Source organism: Psammomys obesus, unplaced genomic scaffold (assembly GCF_907164565.1).
Source record: "Psammomys obesus unplaced genomic scaffold, mPsaObe1.curated_primary_1811, whole genome shotgun sequence".
In the NCBI taxonomy this organism is placed as follows: domain Eukaryota; kingdom Metazoa; phylum Chordata; class Mammalia; order Rodentia; family Muridae; genus Psammomys; species Psammomys obesus.
In genome coordinates, this window is record NW_026596162.1 from 16,474,481 (window position 1) to 16,500,866 (window position 26,386).

General features: G+C 51.0%; 1 protein-coding gene across 1 annotated transcript in view; it reads right to left on the bottom strand.

The window, feature by feature from the left end:
• Positions 1-26,386, bottom strand: part of Ror2 (receptor tyrosine kinase like orphan receptor 2) — a 158,311-nt gene that overhangs the window by 11,649 nt on the left and 120,276 nt on the right. Inside the window, exons 2-5 of the mRNA XM_055595168.1 lie at positions 21,799-21,876; positions 9,481-9,768; positions 8,751-8,781; positions 698-825 (exon numbers count right to left, since the gene is read on the bottom strand). Of these exons, the coding sequence (XP_055451143.1) occupies positions 698-825; positions 8,751-8,781; positions 9,481-9,768; positions 21,799-21,876 (525 nt within the window). The remainder of the gene's footprint in view (positions 1-697; positions 826-8,750; positions 8,782-9,480; positions 9,769-21,798; positions 21,877-26,386) is intronic.

Consider the following 26,386-nt stretch of genomic DNA (forward strand, 5'->3'; position numbering starts at 1 on the left):
TGTGTGTGTGTGTGTGTGTGTGTGTGTGTGTGTGTGTGTGTGTGTGTTACAAACATCTGCCCTTGTTAACTGTGGTTTTCACGAGGCCTGCCCACCCTGGGGCTATTGTGCTTGCTTCCCAGTCTGGTGGTGCTGAGAGATGGGGTACCTTTGGGGACAGGGCATAGTGGCCCCCCCTTAGAATAGGTGGGAGCAGATTTCATGTGATGTGCTCTGTTCTAACGAGGTTGTGGTGAAAGATCAGGTCTGGCCCTTGCCCCCCCACCCCCTAGCACACTCTGCAGCTTCCTGTCTTGGCAAGTGATCTCCCCTTCTCCTATGAGCTCCCTCCGTGATGGCTCCCACTATGGCATGGTGAGGCCAGGGAGGCCTCAGCAGGCCGATGCCATGTAGCTTGGGCATCTCTGTCTTGAAGCTGTGAGCCAAAGAAACATTTTTTGATGAAGTGTTTAACTTTGAGTATCTATCTCATCGTCGTCGTAAAGAATAAAAAAAAAGACTAATACGCTAACTTAAACTTGGAAAATAGTTTAAGGCAGAACACATCAGCAAGAGTGTCAGCTTCTAAGAAAGAGCTCTTATTTCCCACTGCAAGGGATGCTAGAGGGGCCTGCTGCCTGGAACGCCAGCTGACGAAATGCTAGGGTGGCGGCTGTGTGCACGGAAGGCGCCTGCACAGGGGCTGTGAGCTCCCTACCTGTGATCCGGTTTTCAATCTCCCCCTGCATCTGCAGAGAGTCCACGTAAATGGTCCGGTTCCCGATGAAGCGCGCACAGGCGATCCCCCGGTAAGGCTGGCAGAAGCCATCTTCCTGGTCGACATCCCTGGGGAGGCACAGGAAGCCCCATGAGTGACTGCTGAAGACCAGCGGTGCGGAAGCGCTTAGTCCAGAATCCTACAAACCATCCACATGCGCTTGCTTGTTCTGCTTTATTTCCATGCCAGAGTCCTTCTATTCAGTCCAGGCTAATTTTGAACTCCTTCTGTGGCCTCATCTGGCCACAGTGAACTCTAAGGGATTGTTCTGCCTCAGCCTCCCAACTGCTGGGATCACATTACCGTACTTGGTAGGCCAGAGATTTTTTTTTAACCTGATCCAAAAATTCTACCACTTTGTCTGTAATTGCCCTAATTGTTTGGAAGCAACCAGATGCAAAGGAAAACAGGCTGGCACTTCCGAGCAACAGGACACAAGCCAGGGAAAGGATGCGGGCGTCCGCTAGGAGGGCAGGAGCCCATCTGAGAAGCTCTGGGCTGGGTGTGAGGCTCCACCTCGGCAATGCTTTGGAAAAGGCCAAGTCCAGAGCCAGTGACCAGACCCCAGACTGCTAGGTGCTGAAGAGGAGGAGGGCGGATCGTAGCTCCTCAGAGGAAAGAGGGCTGGAAACTCGTAGAAACAAACGATGATACCATGCTGGGTACGTAAGCCTAAACCCATAGAAATGGATACTCAGAAGGAACGCTAATGCACTGCCCACTTCAGCTCATGACGACCATCGATAGGGGCTCCATCAATGATGAGCAAGAGGAGAGCAAGAGGGAACTCTAATTCCCAGACAGGCTTGCTGTAAAGCTACCACAGCTTAGGAATCACTTTTCTATTTTAATCACCTTTTAAAAGCCTTAAGTGAGAGCGGAAGACTCTCCCCCCCCCCCCCCCAGCACCATGCAGCCCTGGCTGGCCTGGAACTTGCTATGTACATCGGGCTGGCCTTAAACTCCCACGAATGCCTCTGCCTCCCGACTGCTGGGATCAAAGGTGTGCGCCATCACCTCTGGCCCACGGGAAGGCTTCTGGACGAAGTACGGTGTCACTAGGTGTTCGTCCACAGGGCCCTCCCACGAGGACTTTACACACCCGACACACGGCTCACTCCTGTGGCACTCCCCTCACAGTGCCCTCGTTTGCAAACAAGGAGTTTACGGAGGACAGTAATCCGTGAGCTGAGTTCCAGCACTGAGTGCTGGAGGCAGCCTCTGAGAAACAAAGGCAGGACATGCCCTCTGCCTTCTTTTCCACAGCAACAGAGCACAGCCCTCCAAAGAGACGGGCAAGGCAGACTATCCACACGGCACGCTGAGGTGATGAAGCTGACACACCCAGGAAGGCAGCCTGGCCCTCCTAGAACTCACTGCTGTGGTAAAAATATCCGACAACAGCCAGTGTGGTGGTGCACACCTGGAATCCCAGCAGCTGGGGAGGCAGAGGCAGCCAGATCTCTGTGAGTTCGAGGCCAGCCTGGTCTGCAAAGCAAGCCTAGGACAGGCATGGTTATACAGAGAAACCCTGTCTCGAAAAACCAATAACATGTATGTATACATACATGTGTATATAAAAGAACTTAAGGAGGGGCAGGGTTATTGTGACTCTCGGTTGGGGATACAGTCCACGGCACGGTGAGGAAGCCAAGGCAGCAGGAGTGGGGGGAAACTGGTCAGTCTCCACAGTCAGGATGAGAGAGATGAATGCTGTTCTGTTCGGCTCACTTTCATCATCTCCATCAGTCCTGGACCCCAGCCCACAGGAAGGACAGTGTTGCCCACATTCAAGGTAGATTTTCCCACCTCGGCTGAACCTGGAGACACCCACAGGTCTGTTTCTGTGGTGATTCTAAAGCCCTTCAATGTCCCAATTTTTGACAAGGAAAAACTAGGCATCCTAATGGTCCCGAGGATCCTGCAAGGAGGCACCTCCAGGCTGCAGTAGAATTCTCGGGGCTGCTGAGTGAGAGAGGCACGAGAGAGGAGCAGGGGGCTCCATGATCAAGCCTCTGACGTGACCCTAGGCATTAGGTCAGGCGCAGGAATGAAAGGAACCATACAGAAGATCCTTCGCTATGCACAGCCTCACTGAACCCCCGCTCTACCCAACGTGGACAAGCCGGTCGCTGGAGAGACAAACAGCTACCGGGAAGAAGCTACAACCAGGGAGAGAGAGCAGACAGTCTAGAACCATCGGGTACAGAGATGGAACCAGTAGGGATCAGAAGCCCAGGAGGAACTGAGGCAGGGCCCTGCAAATAGGTTGGCAAGCCCTACAGCCTCCCCGTCAAGAAAGGCCTCCAGAGGGGGCATCCTAACAGGCAAAAGGTCACAGAAGGTCAAGGAAGTGCCCAGATTAGAGGCTTAGCAGCAGCATGGTTACTGTGGGGTGGGGGAGGGGACCTGATAAGTGGACTATTAAAACAAATTGGAACATGAGTGTAAAGTGTAATCACCAGACATGCACACACTTAAGTATTAAGTATTTTTATTCACTACAGGATTTAAAGATCTCTCTCTCTCTCTCTCTCTCTCTCTCTCTCTCTCTGTGTGTGTGTGTGTTTCTGTGTGTGTGGCCATATCTTCATCCTCCGCCTTGTTTGGCACAGGGTCTCTGCTCTTCAATGCTGTTTACTCCAGAATAGCTGACCTTCAGCTTCAGAGATCCTTCTGTCCCACCTTCCATCCCCGTAAGAGCAACAGGCTACACATACACACACACACACACACACACACACACACACACACTACTATGTCTGGTCTTTACAGGGGTGCTGGAGGTTTGAACTCAGGCTTATCCATAGAGCCATCTCCCCAGGCCAAAAGCTTCACTCCCTATTATAACAAGGTGGCTCTGAGTTAAAACGTAACCAGTGTCCCTTCTTCAAGCTCTACCTGGGGTTGAGTTGAACCTCTGAGTGACTGGTGCTCTAAGCTTTCATGTTAAATGCTAAACCGGCCTTTTCCTGAGAGTGCTCCTTAAATAAAGAAGTCAGCCTTCTCCCAAGGTCACCATCAATCACTTGTCAGTGGCAACCTAAGTCGATTTTATCCTGTTCTTTCTCTGTAACTGGGATGGAGTCTGAACCAGAGTTAAGAACACTCTCCTTAACAGCCATGGGAGAGTGGCAGGAGCAGCCAGACATTAGGCCCAGGAAGATGAACGCTCACGAAGCCACTGAGGCCCCGGGTCTAAAGACTGTCGGGTAAGGTGGACTCCGCAGTGGAGATCCTGGGGCCACAAGCATGCAGCTGGATAGCAGGGTGGCAGCTGTGAGCATGTTTGGTGTCCAGGTAAGCCAAAAAATGAAGAGGTTCTGGACATGGCCCCGGCAAAAGCAGCTTTCAAAACACCAAGAGTTAGCTTACTTTTGAAGAGCTCTGAAGTGCCAGGCGCACAGCTGTGCCCCCAAAGGCTGGTGGAGGATGGCGAAAGGATGGGCCCCAGTGCAGAGGCTGCAGGGAGCAGAGCACCTCGCCATGCTGCCCGTTCTAACTGCCTGGAGTGCGAGGCATACGGGCCCACTGGTGAACATGAGCCACCACTAAGTGAAAACAGCAGAAACAAAACCCACCTCACGCATGATGTGCCTGGCAGGCATGATCCCCTGCGCACCACCCCAACCTGGCGAGCCTCTGAGAAAGGGAGGCGCCACGGCCACTCAAAGCTCTTGTTCTCTCCACACACCCTCCTCACTGCCGGCTGAAGGACAACGGTAAATCCCTTAACTGCCTGTCACACAGTCACAGCAGCGGAAGCCACGGGCTTCCAGCACCAACATGTGAGCTTAGGGCAGAAGGCAGGGAGGTTGCCCGAGGCAGCCAGTCTTTTTCTGTGTGAGGACCAACAACAGCCCTCCTCAGTGACTCAGTGCACGAGGATAAACCCAGCCCCCGCTGTCAGTCACTGTCCCAGCCTGCCACCGCACCTACAGGACAGACCAACTGACACCAGCAGGAAGGCTATGTCTCTGCCAAGGAAACAGGCCTGTGAAGGAGCCTAGCGGGACAGCTTAGTCAGAGACGGAGTCCAGACCAGTGGGAAAGCAGGGTCAATGCCATGGAGAGGCCACAGCCTGTCACCTCAGTCTATAGGGATGTGATCACAGACAATGTTTTGTTCACCTGTGGCAGTGGCCAGAGACTGGAGCTGAGCAGCTGGAGGGCATGAGGAGCTCAGCATGAAAGATTTCAGTTACGCATGCTCATAAGCTTAGCCCAAGCAGCCGTTTTACGATATGATGAGTTAGGAACAATGCACTGTATAATTAAGAAGTGCTAACAGAGAGACTCTACCTGTTCTCATCACGAAACAATGATGATTATGTGAGGTGATGCATATGCTAATTGGCCTGATTAGGTCATTCTACAACACATAAATATATCAAGGCATCATGCTGTAGTCTATAAACAGCCGCAAGTTTTTGGTGCCGGGGCCTGACGCTACCATTTCTATTCTGGAGCTACACTCTGGAGCAATACACACAAATTTTAGTGTTTATTGTACGTGTCCATTGTTTTTTGTGTTGCACCTCAGGCCCTGAGAATGCTAGGCAAGGGTTCTGTTTCGTTTTGTTATTTTTCAGTACAGAGTCTCACAAAGTTGCCCAGGCTAGACCTGAGCTCCTCTGTAACCCAGGCTAACCTTGAACTTTCTATTTTCCTGACTAGGCTTCCCACATAACAGGGGTTACAAATCTGCACTAAGAGGCCCAGCTGTGCGAGTTTTCATTCCGCATAAACTTAAAAACGAACTGATAACCTTCAAAGTCAGACTAATCGAGTACCACGTTAAAAGAATAACACCCCAATATTCTAATTCGGGGACATCATTGCACAACAGAAAATCCCTATGAGAGTATCAGCCTGTGAAAGCTACATTTGAAAGACACAGGCCTGTTGCCAGCTGTCAGCACTATACGCTGTAAACACTGTGTGCTGAGGTGTTTGGGGATAGGTGTGACGCTGCCTGCAACACACTAGGAGGAAGTGAAAAATACGGTGGATTGATGGATGGATCAGGGGACGGTGGAAAGATACAGTATGGCCAGCAGCTGGATGCTCGCTCCACAGTACGCCCAGCAGCCTGCACGGGAGTGCTTGGCTGCGTGGCTGTGGTGCCTCGATGCTCCCTCCAGAACGGCCCCCAACATTTCATGCTTGAAGTATTTTATAATAAAATGTCGGGAGGGGGTGCTCTAGGGCATGAAAAACACGGGTCTTAGAGGAGACTCCAGCGAGGCCTCACTCACCTGCTCACCTGCGGGTCCATTATCCATCAATCTAAACAGCTTCTGAGCAGTTCAAGGAAGCTGGGACATTTTTAAACAAGACCCAACACCGAAAGCCCACGAATTCTTCACACACACACACGAAGGAAACTTTTCATCTCCATCCAGGGGAGAGTTAAACGGCTCAGTGAGTGGAGGCACTTGCCTCTAAGCCTGCTCACCTGAGTTCTAATCCCCGGGACCCACCTCAAGGAAGAATAGAACGAACTCCTCCAGGCTGTCCTGTGACCCTAAAGTATGTGCTCCCCCACACACACTAAATAAGTGTGAAAAAAAATTAACTTCCATTTGACCAACAAATAAGATTCAAAACTTATAAAAACTGTAAGTTAAAAAAAAAAAACGGAAATGAAAAATGGACAAAGGATAGAGGCACGCGAGAAAGAAAAACACTGGTTCCAGGAGGCACGCAGCCAGGTGCGTGAGGGGCAGGGAAGTGAGGGGTGGGGTGAAAGGAACAGATGTGGAAATCCGTGTATGGTAGGTAAGGACGGTTGCGCTTGCTCAAGCCTGCGAATGCCCGTTTGGCAACACTGACAGCAGCAGTGTTAGCCACTGGGGACATGTCCCACGGACCTGAAGAGACAGAGAGCTGGAGAGTCCTAGCCAAACTGGGCTTTTCCCCTTCCACGTTCCCTGTGGTGAATCCTAACTAAAAAATGAGGCACCACTAGCCACAGTAATATTCTACAAAGACAGTCATGTGGACAGGGTCTTCCCGGCTTCTCCCTGGCACACCCCAGTTACCCTGTGTACCAAGATGGCCACCGAGGGAGCACCAGGCAGTTAGCATGCACACTGAATATTCTCAACAGAGGGATGGATGATTCCAACCCGAGTAAGGGCCAGCAGGCTGCCACGGGATTGCACCAGCTACTCAGGATGAGGTGCATCTTAAAAACACAACATGTCTATTTGTAGACTTCTCCCTTGAGTATTTTCAGGCCGAAGTTGGTCGAGGGTAATCCTGCAAAGGGAAGCTACTGTGGGCAAAGGGGGGCTGCTGTGTAAAAGGTGAGCCGTTTCACTCTCAGCACTGGTACCCCGGGGCCTCGGGGCTGTGGCAGAGGGTACACAGAAGCACTATGGGCAATCACAGTAGAGACACCTTGCCCCCGAGAAAGTCATGAGCTCTGTGTCCAAGACCAGAAAGAGAGAAAAGAGGACCAGGTGACGTTTACCACACACTGGGCAGGATATTCGTAGCAAAGTGAAAGGAAGTGTTGCCCTTCTCTAAGCTAGATGCCTCAAGAGACCTGGTCCGGTTAAAAGCATACGGGGAGAGGAAAAGCCCAGAGGTCGCTCTGCACTGCAACCTCCCGAACCAGTTACATGTATGCGCTGCCTCCATCGATGGCTTAAAAATGAAGAGGAAATCTACATCGTAAGACGTTTCATATAGATAACTGTAATTGAATGATTTAAGTGTATGGAAAGATAGTTTTATAGTCCTAAAAATTAATATATTTTACATTACCTAGGTAAAAAAAAATGTGTACATCATAATATTCATTAAATTATGGGCAAATAAATTCTAATAGGAAATACTTATAATAGCATATATATACACACACACACACTTGTGTGTGTGTGTTATTTTTACAGTGCTGGAGACTGAATCCAGAGCCTCATTCATGCATGCTCCTAATGCCTCACAACTCCAGCAACAAGAATATGTAATATAAGGAAGCGTATAATTATGAGATAAGAACAAAGAAACATTTCAACTTCTTAATTGACTTGCGCCTCTTCAAAGCCACACACCCACCCTACCACAAAAACTCACACAAACCCCTGGGGCTGTTTCTCTGCCTCAGTCACCCTGGGTGTGAGGGTTATTGATGAGTTTCAGTGCTACTTCTCAGCAAACAGCATTCCACATGTGTGCTGCTGCCCACTTGGCTGCCCGCTACCCTGCTCTTACTCCCCCCAGCCCTCAGGCTCAGCACCCCACGGGTCCCGCCCAATGCCATTTGGAACTGAGAACCGGGAAGCAGGAACCAGTGAGCAAGTTCTAGAAAGGGCTGTGCAGGAAAGGTCGATTCCCGCTCACAAATGCAGACAGCACAGGGAGTAACTGTCTAGGCAGAGAAGGGCCCAGAGAGCCACAGCTCGGAGACCTCCTTGTGCAGCTTGGCTGTGGAGAAGCCGTATTTCACCATGAGAGGAAAGGCCCAAATCCTAGACCCGGACCCATCCTCATCCCCTAGGACCCAGGAGTCTCAGGCTCTTCCTGAGTGTGGATTTGAAAACCTGCTGCAGAAGGTGTCCTGAGGCTTAGTGGGCACACCCGAAAAGTGCAGGCACGAGAGTGTCAGGGACATAGCCCAATGGCAGAGCTTGTGGGGAATCTGTGCAAGACCCTGGGTTCAAGCTTTAACATCAGGGGAGAAAAAAAAAATGACTGCAGGTTGGGAAGGACTTCCATGTCCACCAATACCCTCGTGAGATTCTGCAGGGCATGCTCAGATATCCCGATTCGGTGCCCTGTGCAATTACGGGGGCTGAAAGCGATTAACATCTGTTTTTATGATCCTGTAAGTTTCCCAACTCCAATTAAATGCCTGTTTGTGTGTGCTCCCAGCCAGCTTCCAGCAAACTCTGGATAGATGTGGCCATTCCGGGGTTCAAAGCCAATACTCTCACATAAGGGGAGCCCTCAGCGTGTCAGTCAGGTGCTGCAGACGGATACTTACTGGAAGTTGTGGTTCGGGCTGTGTGTTGGACCTGAAGATGTGAAACAGAAAGACAAGTTGTTAATACGGCCAGGGGTAAACATGGCGGCCCAGCAGCCCCGCCATGACCGGCTGTCCTTGGACTGTGTTCCTCCCGCTCAGAGGACCGGACACCCCAGCAAGAAGAGTGAGGATGGGTACGTGTGGGCGGCCTTCCGCGGCCTGTGCTCGCCTCTAACTTTCTCCACAGAACCTGTTCTCATCAGGGCTGGCTCTGAGGGGCCTAGTGTGCTCCCAGGCAGCAGGCCTGAGGCGTTCCCTGCCGAGGACCTTCCCCTACTGGGTCACAGGAGGAGAAGTTACTTCTGCCGCTTAATCCTGCTGTCCCGTGTGACAAGCACAGACACCCAGCACCCCGTGCACGGTACTGCGAAGTGGGGCCAGCTCTGCACAGGCAGGATGGGTGTGTGCACACGGGCCTTAGGTTCTGGCTCTCTGTGACACGGCCATCCTCCCCCAGAGCCTGGCCTCCTGCAGTATGCTCTGTGGCAGACACCCAGCTCACCTTGTCCGTCTGGGATGCCTTCCTGGGGGCCGGGCTTACTGACTGCTCATCTGCACGCACCGGGGAGAGGCGCTGGAGCAGTGTCTGAATTCGTGTTGACCAGCGCATGCGCAGCCGCAAACGCTATGCCTGTCCCTGGCTCTGCCCCTCGACGCTTTTGAGAGCGCCTCTGCTGCCGTCACTCACCTAGCCGCACATACAGAACGCCGGTGGCTGTGATGGTCTTCAGCCCGTTGGTGGCCACGCACTGGTAGTAGCCGGTGTCGGTCGTGTCCAGGTCCTGGATCCGCAGCCGAGAGCCATACTCTGTCTTCCGGATGATGACCCTCCGAGGCTCTTGCACCACCGGGGCGTCGTTCTTCAGCCACCGCACGTTGGGGGGCGGGCTCCCCGCCACCTTGCAGTGCAGGGTTGCCGTCTGGCCCTGGACAACGGTGATGTTGTTGACTGGTTCCAGGAAATTCAGGAAGTAACCTGCAGGGGGTGGGGCCACAGGGCGCAAACCGTGAAGCCGCCGTGAGGGACGGCCAACCCCTTTCTGACAGGTTCCACTTGGTAGCCTGAGCTGGCATGGAACTCATCACAGAGCCCACACTCAGGCTGGCCTTTAACTCAGAAATCCTCCCGCCTCAGCCTCCCAAGTGCTGGAATACAGGTTGGGTCACATGGCAGGTGATTCTGTTTTGAAGACCTGATTGAATGCATCTGGCTGAGCCAGGTACAACTCATGTCCTGGCCACAGCCCTGGGACTTCTGTCTGGGTGAAGTATCTCTGCCACACGCCTCTGCTCTGCAGGCCACACTGTAGGCCGTCCACACTGTCAGAAGGTTTTGATTTTTGTTGCTGTTATTGTTTTCTTGTTTGTGTGTTTGTTTTTATGAGAAAGGGTCTCACATAACCTAACCCAGGCTGAACTTCAGAACCTCCTGTCTCAAACTCCAGAGCCCTGGGGTTAGAGCCATGTGCTGCCATGCCTCACTGGAGACACTCTTAACTATGAAAGTCACTAACCAAACCCAGGACGCTAACTGGGCCCACCATGCTGTTCCTGGGAAGGTGTTCGCCAGCTGCCTTCTCTCCGTAAAAGCAGCTCTGCCACGCCTGTCAGGCCCCATCCCCCTCCCTTCTGCCCTTTGCCAGATCACAGCGCACCTGTCAGGTCCCAACCAGCCCTGTGCACGCTGACATGGATAGTGACAATGACTGTGCTGAGGGCATTTTTTCTCTCAGAATAAATTCTGAATCAGCTTCTTAAGTTCCTGGTAAACAACGGGGCTCTGACGGGGAAAGGCCTGGGTGTGGGTTCGTGTCAAGGTCTGGATGGCACGAGAGGCAGGTTCCTACCTTAGACCTCATCTGCCCAGAAGACAGTCATGATTTCATCCACATACATCTTCCTGCTTTATTTCTCAGGTAGGTAGGCCACTGGTCACTCTGTAATTTCCCTTAGGGCTGCACATCATTTCTTTTTGTCCTACTGTGCTCTGTGAATCCACACAAAGTCAAGGTGGCAGGGCTGGTTCTGTCCCCAGGGTCTGAGTGTGGATCTGTTGGCCTCTGCTCTTCCTCAGGGACCACCCTTGCTCCTTGCCCAAGCCCCCCCAACCCCGCCTCCCTTTTGTAAGGGCTCCTGGGTTACAGTGGGGCAGCCTGGGTTCCAGGGTGAGCTCTCCTTGATCACACCTACAAAGGCCCTGTGCTGTGGGAGGGGACACAGTCACAGGATATGGAAATCAGGGCCCCGTGAGCTCCGAGGGAGCCACTACTGTCCACGGTGTTCGCTTCCTCCCGAGCCTTGACTGTGTTGTCCTATCGTCACGGTAGCTTCTGAGCTGCCGCCTGGGATTCTCACACAGCTGCCAGCTTCACTAACAACCCAGCCTTTTGTTGTGAACTCACAGCTCTCCTGCCTTTCCTTCTACTCCTTGTCCATTATTCTAGTGGATTGGAAACTAATAAAAGCTGATATACCGCAGCACACAGAAATCAAGGCTAGACATATTCCCACAAACAACATAAAATTTTGATGGCTGCCTTTTGCCATACTTGACCTAGAACATTTAAGATGTCTGGGACACAAACAGGGCCTCTGGTCCCTTGTTTCCCTCCAAGGGGTGACTATCCATCACACCAGTCCGTACTATTTTATAGTTTCAGGAACTTCCTCTTGACAGGCCACCTTCTCTAGTTGCCTGCTTTCACTCAAACTGGTTTTCGTCGGTTTCGTTCTTTAACTGCTGTGTAATAGTGCACTCCATAAACACGCCACAGTTTTGTTACTCATTTCCCGGTGGAGGGGCAGTGAGCTGTTCCCACATTAGGGTTTCGATCAGTTCACTGACCATCTGTGTGCCCATCTGGTCCTGGATGCATTCAAGAGTACCTCAAAAGTACCTGCTGATGTGGAGGCACGGAGTCCTGGGAGCAACCGCTGGCCCGGGTCTCTGCAGATGTGCTCCCTACAAACGCCTGCGTTAAGGCTCCCCCCACAACTTCAACGACACTTGCTCTTGGGGGGCTTTAGAGTTCTGACAGTCGTATGCACATGAGGAAGCGCCGTGCTGCTGTATGCAGTCGGTGGCCTCAGACATTCGGAGAGCACCAGCATCCGTCAGAATGCTCCCTGGACACTGAGCATCTTTTCTGAAATGGCCTATTCACCTTTCTTCTGTTTTTTCCTCCTGACATCTACAATTAATTCCTTCCCTACTAATAACAGGTATAAAACATGCAATTTCCCCTCAAGCTCTTCAGCCGCACAATAAATCACTTCCACCTTCCTACGTGTGGTCAGAACCAAGTGGCTTGTAATTCATTTGGAGGGTATTTTTCTTTTGCCTATGTTATGAAAGGTGTGCCTCTTTACGGTTGCTAATTTATGTGAGTGTGTGTTTGTGCGCACATGCCAGCACATGCATGTGGACAAGCGTCAGAAGAAATCGAAGGGGTCAGTTCTTGCCTCTGCCCCCTGTGTGGGTTCCAGGAATCAAATTAATGACTTCTGGCTTGACTACGGAATCACTACCCAATGAGCCATCTCACCAGCCCTAACGGTGCGCATTAAACGCATTTTTGCTGTTGTTCTTGTTTTATACAGAAAAAACAAGTTTTAGGGACCAGTAAGATGGCTCAGGGATAAAGGTGCTTGCCAGCAATCCTGATGACTTTTGAGTTTAAGCCCTAAAGACCCATGGCACACGTGCATACACACACACACACACACACACACACACACACAAACACATACCACAAGAAGTAAATAAATAAAAATGTAATTTAATAAATTTTAAAAAACAGGCAGGAGAACTGCTCAGAGCACTGGCAGCTTTTCTAGAGGACCCAGGCCCGGTTCCCAGCACCAACATGGATCCTCACAACCTTCTGTAACTCCAGTTCCTGTGCCCTCTTCTGCTTCCACAAGCATCAGGCACACAGACAGACATGCAGGCAAAACAGCCACACACATTGAAAGGGTGGTCAGTGAAAAAAATCCCAGAGACAACAACAAACATTCTTCTTTTAAAACAACACATTTTACATCATGGCGATTCTTTGAGGCCATCGAGACTCACTCTGCAGCCCAACCGACATTTGGATCTTGCGGACAGTTCATGTATAGCTTCTCTGTCTGTCACAGAAGTTTGTGTGCACCCATTAAGTCAAGCGTGCCTGCTTGATGTTGGCAAATTTTCTACAAGTTTCAGTTGTTTCTATGACTATTTGCTCGATGATTTCTGTTAGTCAAGTAGATGTCAGCAATTCTCTTGACTTCCTTTGAACTACTAGAAACCTTGTGGCCAGGAGCATAAGACTTCAAGTTTGCTGTATCATTTGATCCTTGGATCACTGTGGAATGCGTTTGTCTAGAACACTCTGATTCATCAAACACACCTCAAGATACTTTTGGTTAAAACAGCCCTACTTTCATCTGCTTAATAGTTTACCCTTTTATGATAATTTACTGTTTATGAACCTAATAAACTGTAAATAATTTTACATATGAAACTATAAATATTTTAATATATAAATTTTAAATTAGTTTTAATGTTTTCATTTTGTCTCCTAATTCTCTTGTACTTTATTTTTAAATGAATCTTTAAAACCTCTTTACTTCTCTTAAATAGTTGGACAGTTACAGTGTATTTATTAGGTTAGCTACTTTTAATCAGCATCACGCCTCATTGAGCAAAACTTGTGAAACACAAGAACCTTTAAATGCTAAAATACAAAACCTCCCACCTAGACGGTCCTCGAAGGAAGGAAGCTTTGGAGTACCTGCTTTTCGTCTCTTACACTCTGATTTCAGTCGCTCAGTTGTGATCCTTAGTGATGGTTTCTACCGTCAGAGTTCCTTGACATCGGCCAAAGTAGAAACTCTTTCCCTAGCACCACTTCCTGTCTCCTTCCTTCCTCCTAGGTTCAGCTGAACCTACCCAGAATCCCAGGTGTGCCTTGGGAGTTGGACCAAGGTTGTAAACATTCCCATTGTTAGCGTAAAAGTACCTGTTTCTTTCACCTTGAGGAGCAGTTTAGCTGCTGGTTGGGCTCAACAATGATGCTGTCTTCTTCGAACTGTTGAGAAATCTGTCAGTCCCCATTGTTTGTAGGCAATCTTACTAATCACTGATGCCGCTCCCCAGCCTTTGTCAGCCTGAGGATCTGCTCTCATAGCCAGGCAATTACTTCTGTATTAGCCTCTTTGGATCCTAGCTCCCTTCCTTAATTCTGAAAATTCCTGCGTTCATCAATGGAGGAAAATTCTCTGTCAGGGTCTCATGAAATCCAGCCTTTACTCCTCCCCCTCCATGTCTCGTTTGGTATAGTCAGTGTGTTCCTCCAATGGCTCTCTGAAATTGTTTTCATATTGTCGAAAGTGCATTGTAACCTGTCTGTCCAATTTCTCAGCTCACAGGCATTGCTTCTGGAAGTAATGGTTTCCTTTTGATTCCAGCACCTGCTCTGTGTAATTTTCTTTTCTTTCTTTTCTTTTTTTCCCCCTTAAGAAAAACAAAGTCTGCAGGCTTCACTGTGTACCACTGGCCAGCTACCCGGTGCCTCTATGACTGCTTGGTAACGCTTCACTGCAGGCTGGCTTTTCTTTGGCGATTGTTTGAGGGCAGGGTTCCTCAGTGAGACAGTGCCGTGGTTCATTTTCACTCTCTGGCTGTGGGTCTCCCACAACACCCTTGCCGTGGGACGGACTGACGCCAGTGGCACCAGCTCAGGTTTGCTAGGGCACCTTCTCAGGTGTTCCCCAGCGAAAGCCAGATTCTTCTCAGCTGCTTGACTTCGAGTGCCACAGAACAGCAGCTCTGAGCTTTGTGTGAGAGGCTTTCCCACAATGCCTCAGTGGTGTGGACTCTGTGGGCTCGTTTTCTGGCTTGATACTAAGACTCAAGACTCCTGGTGAAACTGAAGACGTGTGACTGTCTCCATAGCTGGAACAAGATCTACCAGGCCTGACATGGAAATTCCATTATTTGATTAAAAGCTCACTTGATTTTTATCCTGACCCATTACTTCTCCCTGAAAGTAAACCTTCAACATCCAGCTCCAAGCGAGTAGAAACACTTAGGCCCTTGTTCTGAGTCAGGATCCGCAAATCCTGTGCACGCTCCACCTTGTCTACTTTCTGGAGCTAGTCCACTCCAAAGTTTCGGCTTTGACACTTCCAGCTGCCCTTTGCCCAGAACACCTATGTCTTCCTGGTGTCTGTTGCTGAAGCCCGCAGACATGTCAAATCTGCAGCCTGGACACAGGGATACCCTATTCTTCAGCATGTGCCCAGCAACGCGGAAACGTCAGAATCCAACTCCCTTTCACAAGTCACTTAAACTTGAGAACCCAGCAAAGTGGGATTGTTCTCCGAGGCTGCAAATATGGAGCTCTTAGAGCAGCCTCTGCCCTGGCAGCCCTGGGCTGTTACTTCCATCCTTTCCCTTCTCTTTCTGGCTCCTGGGCATCACTCCATTTTGGCATCACTCCAAAGCATTTACATCTCGTCCTAACATTTTACCAAGCACGCGTGTGCCACTGACCCCAGGGAGCCGCCGCCGAGGGGCTTGGCCTACCATTCTCCCCATCATCAATTCTCCTGAGGCCAGAAGGGAAAGTTAGAGACCTGGCTCCCTGGAGACTGCACACAATATCCCTTCCCCTCAGGGCTGAACTAGCAGCCAGCCAGTTAACCTCTCAGCTTTACTTTTTTGACATGCAAAATGTGAGGCTTGCACTAAATCACTTTCCAAGCTCCTCATCAGCTCACAGAAATTCCTTTGAGCAGTCCCAAACCTCTCTAGACAACTGGTCAGCCACCAGGAGCCAGGCAGCACTGGCTGAAAATTTCAGGACAGTGGACGCGGCTGGCACATTGCGCCGTTAGGAACAGAAATCCCCTGCTTTGATTCATCCAGATGAGTTGCCCTTCTGCACTGAGGCAACCTTGGCTGCTGATGCAAAGTCCTCTCTGCAGGGGCTCTGGCCAGCCCTGTGCAGGGCCTAGTGCAAGCATTAAAGGATCCCAGAGGCTAGAGGGGAATTCCCTCCCCGGGAAACTGCTCTCTCCTGCCCAATCGCACACAGATCCATGATTAATGATTTTATAACCCAACCAACTGCCCAGACAGTCACCCATGTTGTCAAATGACTTAGGAGCCCCAGCATTGGCTTCCCGACCAGGCCAACCCGATGTAGGAAGGAAATAAAGAAAGCCTTCTGTGCCTGGGGTCACAAGGTCATGGGGTTTCGATTGGTGGGAAACAAAACAGACAATTTCCTGCAGGGGTGAGTGAAAAGGAGACCCTGAGGGTCGAAGGAGGGATGTAAAGCTGCCAACCCCAGAGGAAAATATTTACAGGCCAATAAACCAGCCGGAGGCCAGAGCAGGGCCTGGGTTCACTGCCCTGCCTGAGCCATCCAGCCATCTGCACAGACCCACTGCAGAAAACGGGGAAACAGGAGGGGATGCGAGACACTGGGGGAATGAGAAAACAAAAAGGGGAGTGGGGAGCTTGAGGGAGCTCCGTCAGTGAAGCACGAGGCAGACCCCATCCAGACCCCAAAATACTGGGTATGGTTGTGTGTGCATGTAATCCCAGCTCTGGGGAGGCAGACACTGGCTGGTTCCTGGCGCTCGCTGCCTAGTCAGCCTACCCAAAGCACTGAGATCCAGGCGAAAACGAGAGACTGTCTCCAAAACCAAAGGAAACGGTATCTGAGGGCCAGGGACGAATACTGAGGTTCTCTCCCGGGGCTCTACGTGCATATACATACATGTGCATGTGTAACCCCCCCAGGCACAGCTGCACCCACATGAATGTGCGAACATGTAAGCACACAGCAGGCACATCCACACACGGGGACCTGAGAGGTGAAGGCAAAAGGAAGACTGTTTGACCTCTAGGGAGTGATCTTTATTCCTCAATGGTGTGTTGCTGGTGCTGCTGTTGTTCGTTCGTTCGTTCATTCATTCATTCATTCATTCATTCATTCATTCAGTGTGTGAGCTCGTTCCCTCTTTGTGGGTCTCGGTCTTGATTGTTTAATTCTTTTGGTGGAGCATCTTTCAATCCTTTGACTCGAAGGAGCCATAGCCAGGTGAGGCCCTACCCTGCGATCACAGTTTCTGATCAAACATACAGCATAGAATTGCCGGCACCTGCTCTGTGCGGCTTCAGCCACAGCATAGAACACATGGACACCGAACACGAAAGCGTTTCCTGTCAGCCGGTGCGGCTGAAGGCAGAGACGGGGCCTAATGGAAGATGTAATGACTGCAACAGGAAACGGGAGAGCGTGAGCACCATCCACGGGGCTCGGGAGCCTGCTGTGTTCAGAGGCGGGTGGGTTCACTCCTGAGCATGCTCAGTGGAGGACGTGCCGCTCCAGAGCACGAGCAGTCCAAAGCCATGGTGCTCGGACTTAAAAGACTCGTCGTGGACAGAAACGGCTGTGGGAATACTCGGTCTGAACCGTAATAGCGCTGCTGAGCACACGGGAAAGGACACGTGAAGGGTGCGTCGATGCAGGGGTCTGCCTGCGTTGCTCCGTGGCTGACAGTGCCACAGTGGGCACGGAGTATCGCCCCTCTGGGGCGCAAGGCTTGGAGGGAGCTATCTGAGGTGTGGGCAGCCTCTTCACACTCACAAACCACTAGTGATCTGTGGCCGCAACACTCACTGGTAGTTAAAAACAGCACCAGGAAGTGCCTAGTGCAAAAGGACACCGAATACTAAACACCATGGCTTGTGTCAGTCACGTCCGGCCTGGCTGCCCCTCTAAGCGTGTCTTGCACGGAGAGCTGGCAAAGGCTCTAAATCTCAATCGGCATGGTTTTGTTCAGTTTTGCGCCTACACTGACAGGAAAGGGCCTGGCATCAAGGGGCCGTCCCTAGCTCTCGGCCCCAAGGCCCACGGCAGTCCTCCCGCCCTCCTCAGCGGGCGGCTCCGCTGCTGATGGTGAAGGGTGCTGTGAAGAATGGGATGGTGAAGGGCTGTTCTGATGTTGAAACACTGTGCCTGTGCCTGTGCCGCCACACTTGCAGAGGACAGATGGAGGCCAGTGGCACCGCCTGCCCTGCCCTGCCCGCTCCCCCGGTTGCAGGACATGCTGTGCTAATGAACACTTTGAGCGTCTGCCTGGCTACTGGGTGTGGACCAGATGGAAAACAGTATCAGCAGAAATGCTAAGAACGACATTCCTTACAAAGGAGGGTCAGAGCTCACGCCCCCCACACACACCCCTGTGCTTCTGGACAGTGAGAACTCGCACAGGCCGAGGAAAACTTTTCCCTGCTTGCCGGCTTAGACAATAGTCCTAGAGAAGAAAGAATTTCAAGCGGAAATGCAGTGTCCAGGTCTTCTGTGAGTGTCCAGTCGTTCTGTCGTTCTGTGAGGCCTCGTGTCCCCCTGCTCTAACCGGCTGCTGCACGCACTTGGCGACACCTATCCTCTGTTGCCCACCCCAGTGTTCTCTGCTTTCTTGTGTTCTTTCCACATCCTCACAAGGGAGGGCTACAGCGGGGGTCATGGAGCACACTGAACCTTGTGGAAATGAGGCGTGCCGACCGACTCGACAGACTGCTGTAGATAGACAGGTGCCATGTGCCAGGCGGTGTGGGTCTGGTGAGGCAACACGTAAGCAAGACGCTATCCTGTCCTGGAGAGTGAAAGCTAGTGGGCCAGAGACCAGGCAGGGGTGAGCGCATATCTCAGTGGGAGAGCACGCACTAAGCATGCACGGGGCTCTAGCTCAGGGTCAAGTACTTGAGTATGAGCGTGTGCGTGCACACACACACACACACACACACACACACGCGCAGAGTGACAGACACCGACAGGCAGGCAGACAGACAGGCATCCCGAGCAAAGTCAGTGTGAGGCTGAAGGACATTCTGGAGAAAGGGGACCAGATGGCCGTTCTTGTGTGAAATGGTCACTTCAGTCTCATCAGAGCTGACCTCAGCACAGGAAATAAGAACTCAGCAGAGGAGGTCGTGTTCGCGATTCACAGCTGAGAAAAGTGCGTGGGTAGAGCAAGAGGGAAAAAAAAAAGCATCCTGAAAAATCCCTGATGTATTTGGAGGCTGCAGAGCTGTGAGCTGAGGGTGGAAGATGAGGACCCGAATCCTGAGATGAAGGCCTGCAGGGGAGGGGCTAAGAGTTATCAGATTTCATCGTCCCTTTTTCTTTGGTGCTGGTGACCAAACCCAAGGCCTCACATGTGCCAAGCCCACACTCTATCTATGAGTTTTGTTAAAGATTTTTAAGAACTGCTCAGACTGGTCTGAACTCCTGGCTCAAGCATTCCTCCTGCCTCATCCTCCAGACTAGCTGAGATGCCAGCCACGTGTTATTACACCCACATAAAAACCTTACTTTAAATTTTCCTTGTATGGGTGTTTGGCCCCCATGTGTTTAGCCACCATTTGCATGCAGTGCCTACAGAGGCCAGAAGAGGGCGACACATCCCCTGGAACTGGAATTACAGCTGGTCAGGAGGGGCCCTATGGGTGGGAGGGTATCAAACCTCTGTAAGAGCAGCCAATGTTCTTAAGCACTGAGCAGTCTCTCCAGCCACAGATAAACAGATAGACAGACAGGCAGGCAGTCAGGCAGGCAGACAGAGAGAGATACATAGACAGATATATAGATAGATAGGTTTTATATCATGCTTCATGCCTTGAAATGTTTAATCTTTTAGTTTTCCTACAGACTCTTCTTCTTTTTTCTTTTTATTGGTGCTGAGAATCAAACTCAGGCCTCACACAGTCTAGACACGTGCTTTACCACAAATCTCCATACCCAGCCTTACCAATCCCCTCTCAACCGACGGAACTATGAGCAAATGGATGTCTGGCATTTTGCCTGCCCTGTCTGTGGGATTCTGGCACGGTAGCCACAGTGACTGAGACACACCTATGAATACATGGTGAGAAGATATTAATCAGAAGAGGCATCACACACACCCCCAACTCCCTGCTCTGCCCTCCCCTCCCATGGGATAAGTGACTCTGAGGATGTTTGGAAAAGGCATGTGGAAACCCACTATTTTATATAACCGATATAAAACGTACATTTTTCATATAGAAGAGCTTAATTGTAATTACCTTCCATAGGGGTTTATGCTAACCCCAGAAACCACAGGTCACCAAATTACAAAAATAAATAAAATAAAGAGGAGGAGGCAGCGTCAGGTTTGGGACAGTTTCCTTTAAGTTGTTGGTCAGAGGTCTTGGACACCCCCCCCCCCAAAAAAACAATACAGCTAACTGCTGTTGCTCTTGGTTGCCTACCAAAACCTGATAGTTGGACCCTATTGCTCAAGACTCCCCACACACTGGGCACACACAGAATGTGTGGAAATGGAGTCAGGACTGTCCAGGAAGCTTTTTCGCTGCTAGCCAGCTCTCTTCGTACTGAATGGCGTGGTGCAGGCTTCCGGGGGGGGGGGGGGAGTGTCTTCAACCGTTTTACTCAGCTGTGAACTGAGGGACTTAGCTCAGGGGAGTGCGGTTATGTCTGGCGTGGCGAGGTATGCGACAGTGGCGTGAATGTTGCAGGTGTAGCTTTCTGCGTGCGTTTAAGACCTGCTCCGCAGGAGGAAACGCACACCTGGTGCTGCCATCTGGCCAAGAACCGTGGCTGGGGAGCTCGCAGGCCCCAGGAGAGAACCACAGGGTCAGACCTCCCTCTGGATCCCCGCTGCTCTACTCCCCCGTTAGTGCAGCTCTCAGACACCGTCAAAACTTTCTGTGTACAGTGGGTGGCAGTGGTTAGCACAGAGACTCACAGCCGGTCAAAGTGACTGTGGCGCGCTCTGCCACAGGTGAGACACCTGCACCGCCCCGGGATGGCCATTCTTGGTCGCTTGACCACACCTGGAAGGAACTACAACCAGAACAGATGGGCACATCTGGGGGATTGTTCCTGCTTGAACCGTTTGAAGCAGGAAGACCCACTCTAAATCTGGATCTTTTGAGGTGGCAAGATCCACCTTTTCTTCGTCTAGGCCACATTTTCTGGTGGAAGCCTATATAAAGGGCATGGAAGAAGGAAAACTCTTGTTTATTGTTAGAATAGTCAGACCACAACCTATTATACACACAGACAGACAGACTTACATCTCATTCTTTCGGTTTTGTGTCTCTGGAGATCTCTAACTAACATAACAGCCCTCCCAAAGGATCAGGGACCATGAGAGAAGTGGAAAGACGGATGTCAGGGAAGCTAGAGTAACAGTGCCTTCTGGGCACAGCAGGATGGCTGTAGCCATCGACAGCTGTGGCTGTCTCACACAATCAAGCTGGTCAGCATTCCAGCATGGAGCGGGAAGGGTCACGAGCCTCTGGCAAGGCAGTTTCCTTTACGGATGTGGCTTGTCGACCATGTTCCCGTGGAATGCCCACATCAAGAAGGGTATTGACAGCGCAAATTGGAGGGGATGGATTATCTAAGAAAAGAAAGTGCCTCCTCAAGGAAGTAGAGCACTTGGTTCTTTGTTCTGTCAAAAAGACACACCTGTAATGCCCATCAGGTGTGCCAGCTGAGCATGGTGCCTACAGAAAACTTCCAGGACATGCAGAAGCCACCATAGGGGAACACAGAATGCTCCTTCAGGTGGCAGCACATAAAAGTGTCACCTACTCAGCTATTTGAGAGAAACAAATGTGGGGGTGAGGTGCTTGTCAGCAGCTACTTAACAGATGGCCAAGATGTGAGACCAGCCCCTAACTCTGCTAAGAACCTCTGGGCACCCCAAGAGCCCTTCCTCCCCAGCCAGCGGCATTTCCTGCAGCTTCATTTGCTGGCTTCCAACCATCCTCATCAGCTCCCAAAGCCTTTTCTGGGGGTATGGGGAGACTTGCTGTGGGGACCTCACCTGCCCAGCAATGGGGACCCTATTATCTGTTTGATTAGGCAGGTCCTGCCCCAAGTGACAAGAACAAAGCAATACCCCGTGATTTCCTGCAAGCAGCACAAGGGCAGCTGTCCCTCTGACTTACCTTTCAGGGTGGGAAGGGGGCTGTCCGGTCCATCAAGTTGTCCCAAGGTGTCAATCGCATCTGAATCCTCCACTTCGCCTGGGAGGAAGAGCACACACACATAAGATGCTGTGAGAGCAAGCCTACCCAGCACCAGCAGACGCAGGGGAAGAGGATGCTACAGCCACAGCCATCGGCTTTCCAAGTATCAGATTTCCTGCCATTACAGAAGTGGTTTCTAGGTTATCCCAAGACAGTCATAGGCTAATAGAACCTGGGACAGAAGCCCTCTGTGTCAGCAGGGAGGAGAGGAGCAGAAGAGGGAGCAAGAGAAAGTGGAAAACAAAGGAAGGAGAGGACTGGTTATCAAAACGAAGGGTTCTGAGCTATTTCGTATCGAAGTTCCAGGTAATTCAGAGAAAAGTTCAGAACCTCTCCTGCACCCCTTTGTCTCCCTCATATAGCCAGGCTGGCCTCAAACTTAAAACTGGATCCTCTGCCTCTGCCCCAGAGGTGCTAGAATGGCTGGTGTGTGTCACCACGACAGGCTCTGAGAATTAGAACCTCCTTAAGCAGCTTATCCCCCAGTTTCCCGGTGTCCCTGGACCCGATGTGATGGATCTAACCGTAAGAGGTGGATATGTGTTCTTCTTTCTAAGGACAGCTGGATGCCACCTCTGGTGGGACACCCGTCCACCCCAGGGAGCACAGACATACTGGTTGGAACAGCCCTCTAATGCACTGGAACACTAAGGGTAAGTGTAGATGTGGTCTGTCTAATTGAACACTTATCTCCAAATATGGACAGGAAGGGGATCAGTGTTACTCTGTCGGGGGGGGGGTCACACTCTCAAACCAGGAAGCCACAGCAGCTCTCACAGACCACCATCCAACTCCCAACTGGCCCCTCCTCCGTCACATTTACTTCCAGCCTTTACCCAGGACCCAGGCTTCAACAGGGTCCTGCTGGCTGAGAGCAAGAAATGATAAAGTTTAGGGTGACTCGCACCTTCTAATCAGACCTGGATTTAAAACATGGAGAGACTACAACAGATTGGCCCAAGATACCCATCTAAAAAGGGGCACAGTGACACATCCTCTTACACAGGGACCCTTTGACTCCAGTGTGGCTACACTCATCTGAGGTCCCTAGAGTTACTAGGAGTAAGAGAAGCAAGGAAAAACGGTGGATGCCAGGTTCAGGCGTTACAGGACCTGGGAGCCAGTATGTAGTAGAGACACCATTTCAGTTTAGGAAGGAGAAAATCGTTCTGCAGACAGATGGTGGCGATGCCCGCCCGACACTGAACGTGGCCAGCACTGCTGAGAATGGTAAAGATACTCCTTTCACCTTATGTATACTGGGCACCATTCAAGACAACTGTAGCAATGCTTTCAATGAGAAATGCCCCCCCCCCAAAATAGACACAACAACTGAACCCTTGTTCTCCAGCAGGTGGCGCTGTTCAGGAAGGTTGGGGAACCTTCAGGGAGCCAGCTTTACAGGAGGAAACATGTGACAGGTCTTTTGAGAGTTTATGGCCACGTTCCACTTCCAGTTCGTGTTACATGCTTCATGCCTGCGGTTAAGGATATGATTGCCTGGCTTCCTGCTCTAGCCACCATGCGTTTTCTACCCCGCCTCCTTGCCAGTACGGACTCTCCCTCTGGAACCATGAGCCAAAATAAACCCGTTCTTCCATACGGTGCATTTGGTCATGGTGTTTTATCACAGCAACAAGAAATAACTAATTGTAATTTTGAGGTTTGTAACTCGGTGTCCGGTGACTTCTGGTCAGCACGGGAGCCAAGAGTTACCTAAACAGCTTCAGTCCAGAGACGTCCTAAGCAGAAGCCTTGCCTGCTAGACTAAAGATCCAGCTGTGATTCTGAGGTGGGGCCAAGGGGACCAGGTTCTTCCTCAGGCTAAGGAAAGACTGGCTCCTTGCTCCTAAGGCATGAGTCTCTAAGTTGGTTCTTCCATCTCTGTTTGGATGGTGGTCCCCAACTCCTCAGGGCTTCCAAAATCCAGGTCAGACTGTGGCACTCTTGGCCTCTGTCTCTCTCCTGCCTGCACAGCAGACCAGTGTCATTTCCCAACTCTGTTTTCCCATCTCTCCTGGTTAAACTCACCCACGACACTTTTCATAAAATATTTACAGCCCACTGCTGGGAACTAATGCCTTTTTTTCTTTAAACACCCCCAAACCATATGCTCCCCTGGGGCGATCAGAGAAACCTCCCTGGACCAACAGCAGGCACGCTTTTCTCACAACAGCTAAAGTCCGGCGGGTGCTGAGCTAGGGAAGAGGGTTCTGTGGTATTGCCGTTAAAACCATGGTGGGGTGGCTGGCTGGATCCTTAAGCCCTCTACCCACTGAGCTGAAATCAATCCCAGAATTCCCACTTAAACAAACATGAAACAATTCTTAGAAGCCCGTGTCCCATGGCTCCTGTGCCTATGCAGCAAGTATCAAAATACATGTATTGAAAACAATATCCAGGCTTTAGGAGAGTACTTGGAAGCCCAGTGCTGGGGCAATGGGGACAGGCAGGTCCTGGAGGCCAGCCAGCCAGCCAGCCAGCCAGCCTTGCTCATCTGGGGAGTTGCAGGCCAGTGAGCGACCCTGTCTCCAAAACCAAGGTGGCTGGCACCTGAGGAATGAGTGAGGGCCGAGGTTTGTTCGCTGGCTGCCGCACGATGCACTCACAAACACGCATCCATTAGCACAGGCACAATTTTAAAAAAGAAAAAAGGCCAAGGCAGGAACCACCGCAAGGCAGTCAACAAACGCCTGTGCAATGGCCACACCAGATCGAGCTGCTGCAGACTGGCACACTCGCAAGCTGGGGATCCACGCCCTGTAGGTGCAGAGAGACCTCGTGGAATCAAACACACTGGCACCATGCACACGCACAATGGAAGGGGCACAGAAGTTATTAAAGGCGTGGAAATCCACAAGCGGCGTGAAGCAGTCAACTAGACGTTCACCTCGAAGCAAAACCTAGGCCTGGCACCTAGTTCTACGGTGGGGGTGAGGAACCCCAGCTTCCGGTTGGTCGGTTTGGGATGGGGAGGCAGAGACGTGTTCCTGGGTGGGTGCCATCTGCAGAGCAGTAGCATGTGTGTGCCAAGTCACAGCAGACACACACTCAAGGCTGGCATCTCTGGGAGTGTGTTTGCTGCAAGCGTGTGCCCTTGTTCCTTCTGACCACTTGTGCTGAGTCAGTGAGGACATCTAGATGAACAAAAGTATCAGCCACAGAATTTGAAAACTAGGTGAAGGCTCTGGCATGTCGATACAGACACACCCCCTCCCTACAAACACACACATGCTTGCACGTGCACACATACACACACACACTCACACACTCTCACACACACACGCTCTGGGACTCAGAGAGGGTCCAGGCCTCCGTTTCCACAAGTAGCCAGTATTTTAGGATATCCAGACACTGGGGTCCTACATCCCTTTCAGCAGAACGGGACTCTGCCATTACTGTCTAATGGAAAGAATGGGAAATCCTGTGTGTGTGTGTGTGTGTGTGTGTTGTTGTTGTTGTTGTTGTTGTTTAAATTAAAAGCCACACAGGGTTCAGGCCTAGAAAAATGTCCTCACTCAAGGCACCTGTGGCCTCCTGAAACTGATAAGCAAAATGGGATGGGCAGGGGGTGAACTGGAAATGGGTAGATGTCTAAGCAGTAAGGCCTATCTTGGCCTTAAAAGGGAGCCAAGTGTAATATGAATGAAACACTGAACGGACATGCAAAACCAACATCCATACCCGACCCCAGCCCAAACCAGCACCGAGATAGCTGCTATGGCTGCTAATTTCAATAGCTTTGATTTTTTTTTCCCCAGAGTAAATGCATATCAAGTGATTCCTTTAAACTAAGATATGCCATATGCAATAAAAGGTGAAGTATTTTACATTTTAAACAATACATGCATCGGCAGTGTTTAGTGGACTTTTCAGTGAAAGCCGTATTCATTAACAAGCCCCAGGACCTTCATCACCCACCCCACCCCAACACCAATCCTTCTTCACATTAGCAGTCACTACACGCAAACACAGTCATGGCCAGGTGTCCCTTCCAGCCCCGAGAAGTCAAATGGAAACGAAAAGGGGAAAGGCGTCCGAAAGAGGCCTGCTGTGATCCTGCACGGTTGAGAAAGGTGAGTACACACGGACACGGTGCTCAACAGATGTGTCCGTCCACAAGGGCATGGCAGGGGTGTCGTGTGATGCTCCAGGCAGCTCCAGGATAGAAGGTACACACTGTTGTGTCGGAGTGCCCGAGAGAACCGAAGAAAGGTGGGTGGGGCTGGGAGCAGACGCTCCTGAGGTGGACAAGCCCAAACACAGCTGCTCTCCTGATGCAGAAGAGTCAGGGAACTGACTGGACAGCAGGTGGGGCTTTGTGACAGCAGGCTGGGGCCGGCCAGCAACTTGGAGAACACATGTCACCTTTATCTCTTCCTCCTGCTCCCTCTACCACATAACAGGCGGCCTCTGCTCTCGGCTCAGTAGCTTTCTATCTTGTCTTGACACAATCACTTGCATTAGTCTTTACTGCTGACCCAGTTTAGCGTGGTTGGTCATGACC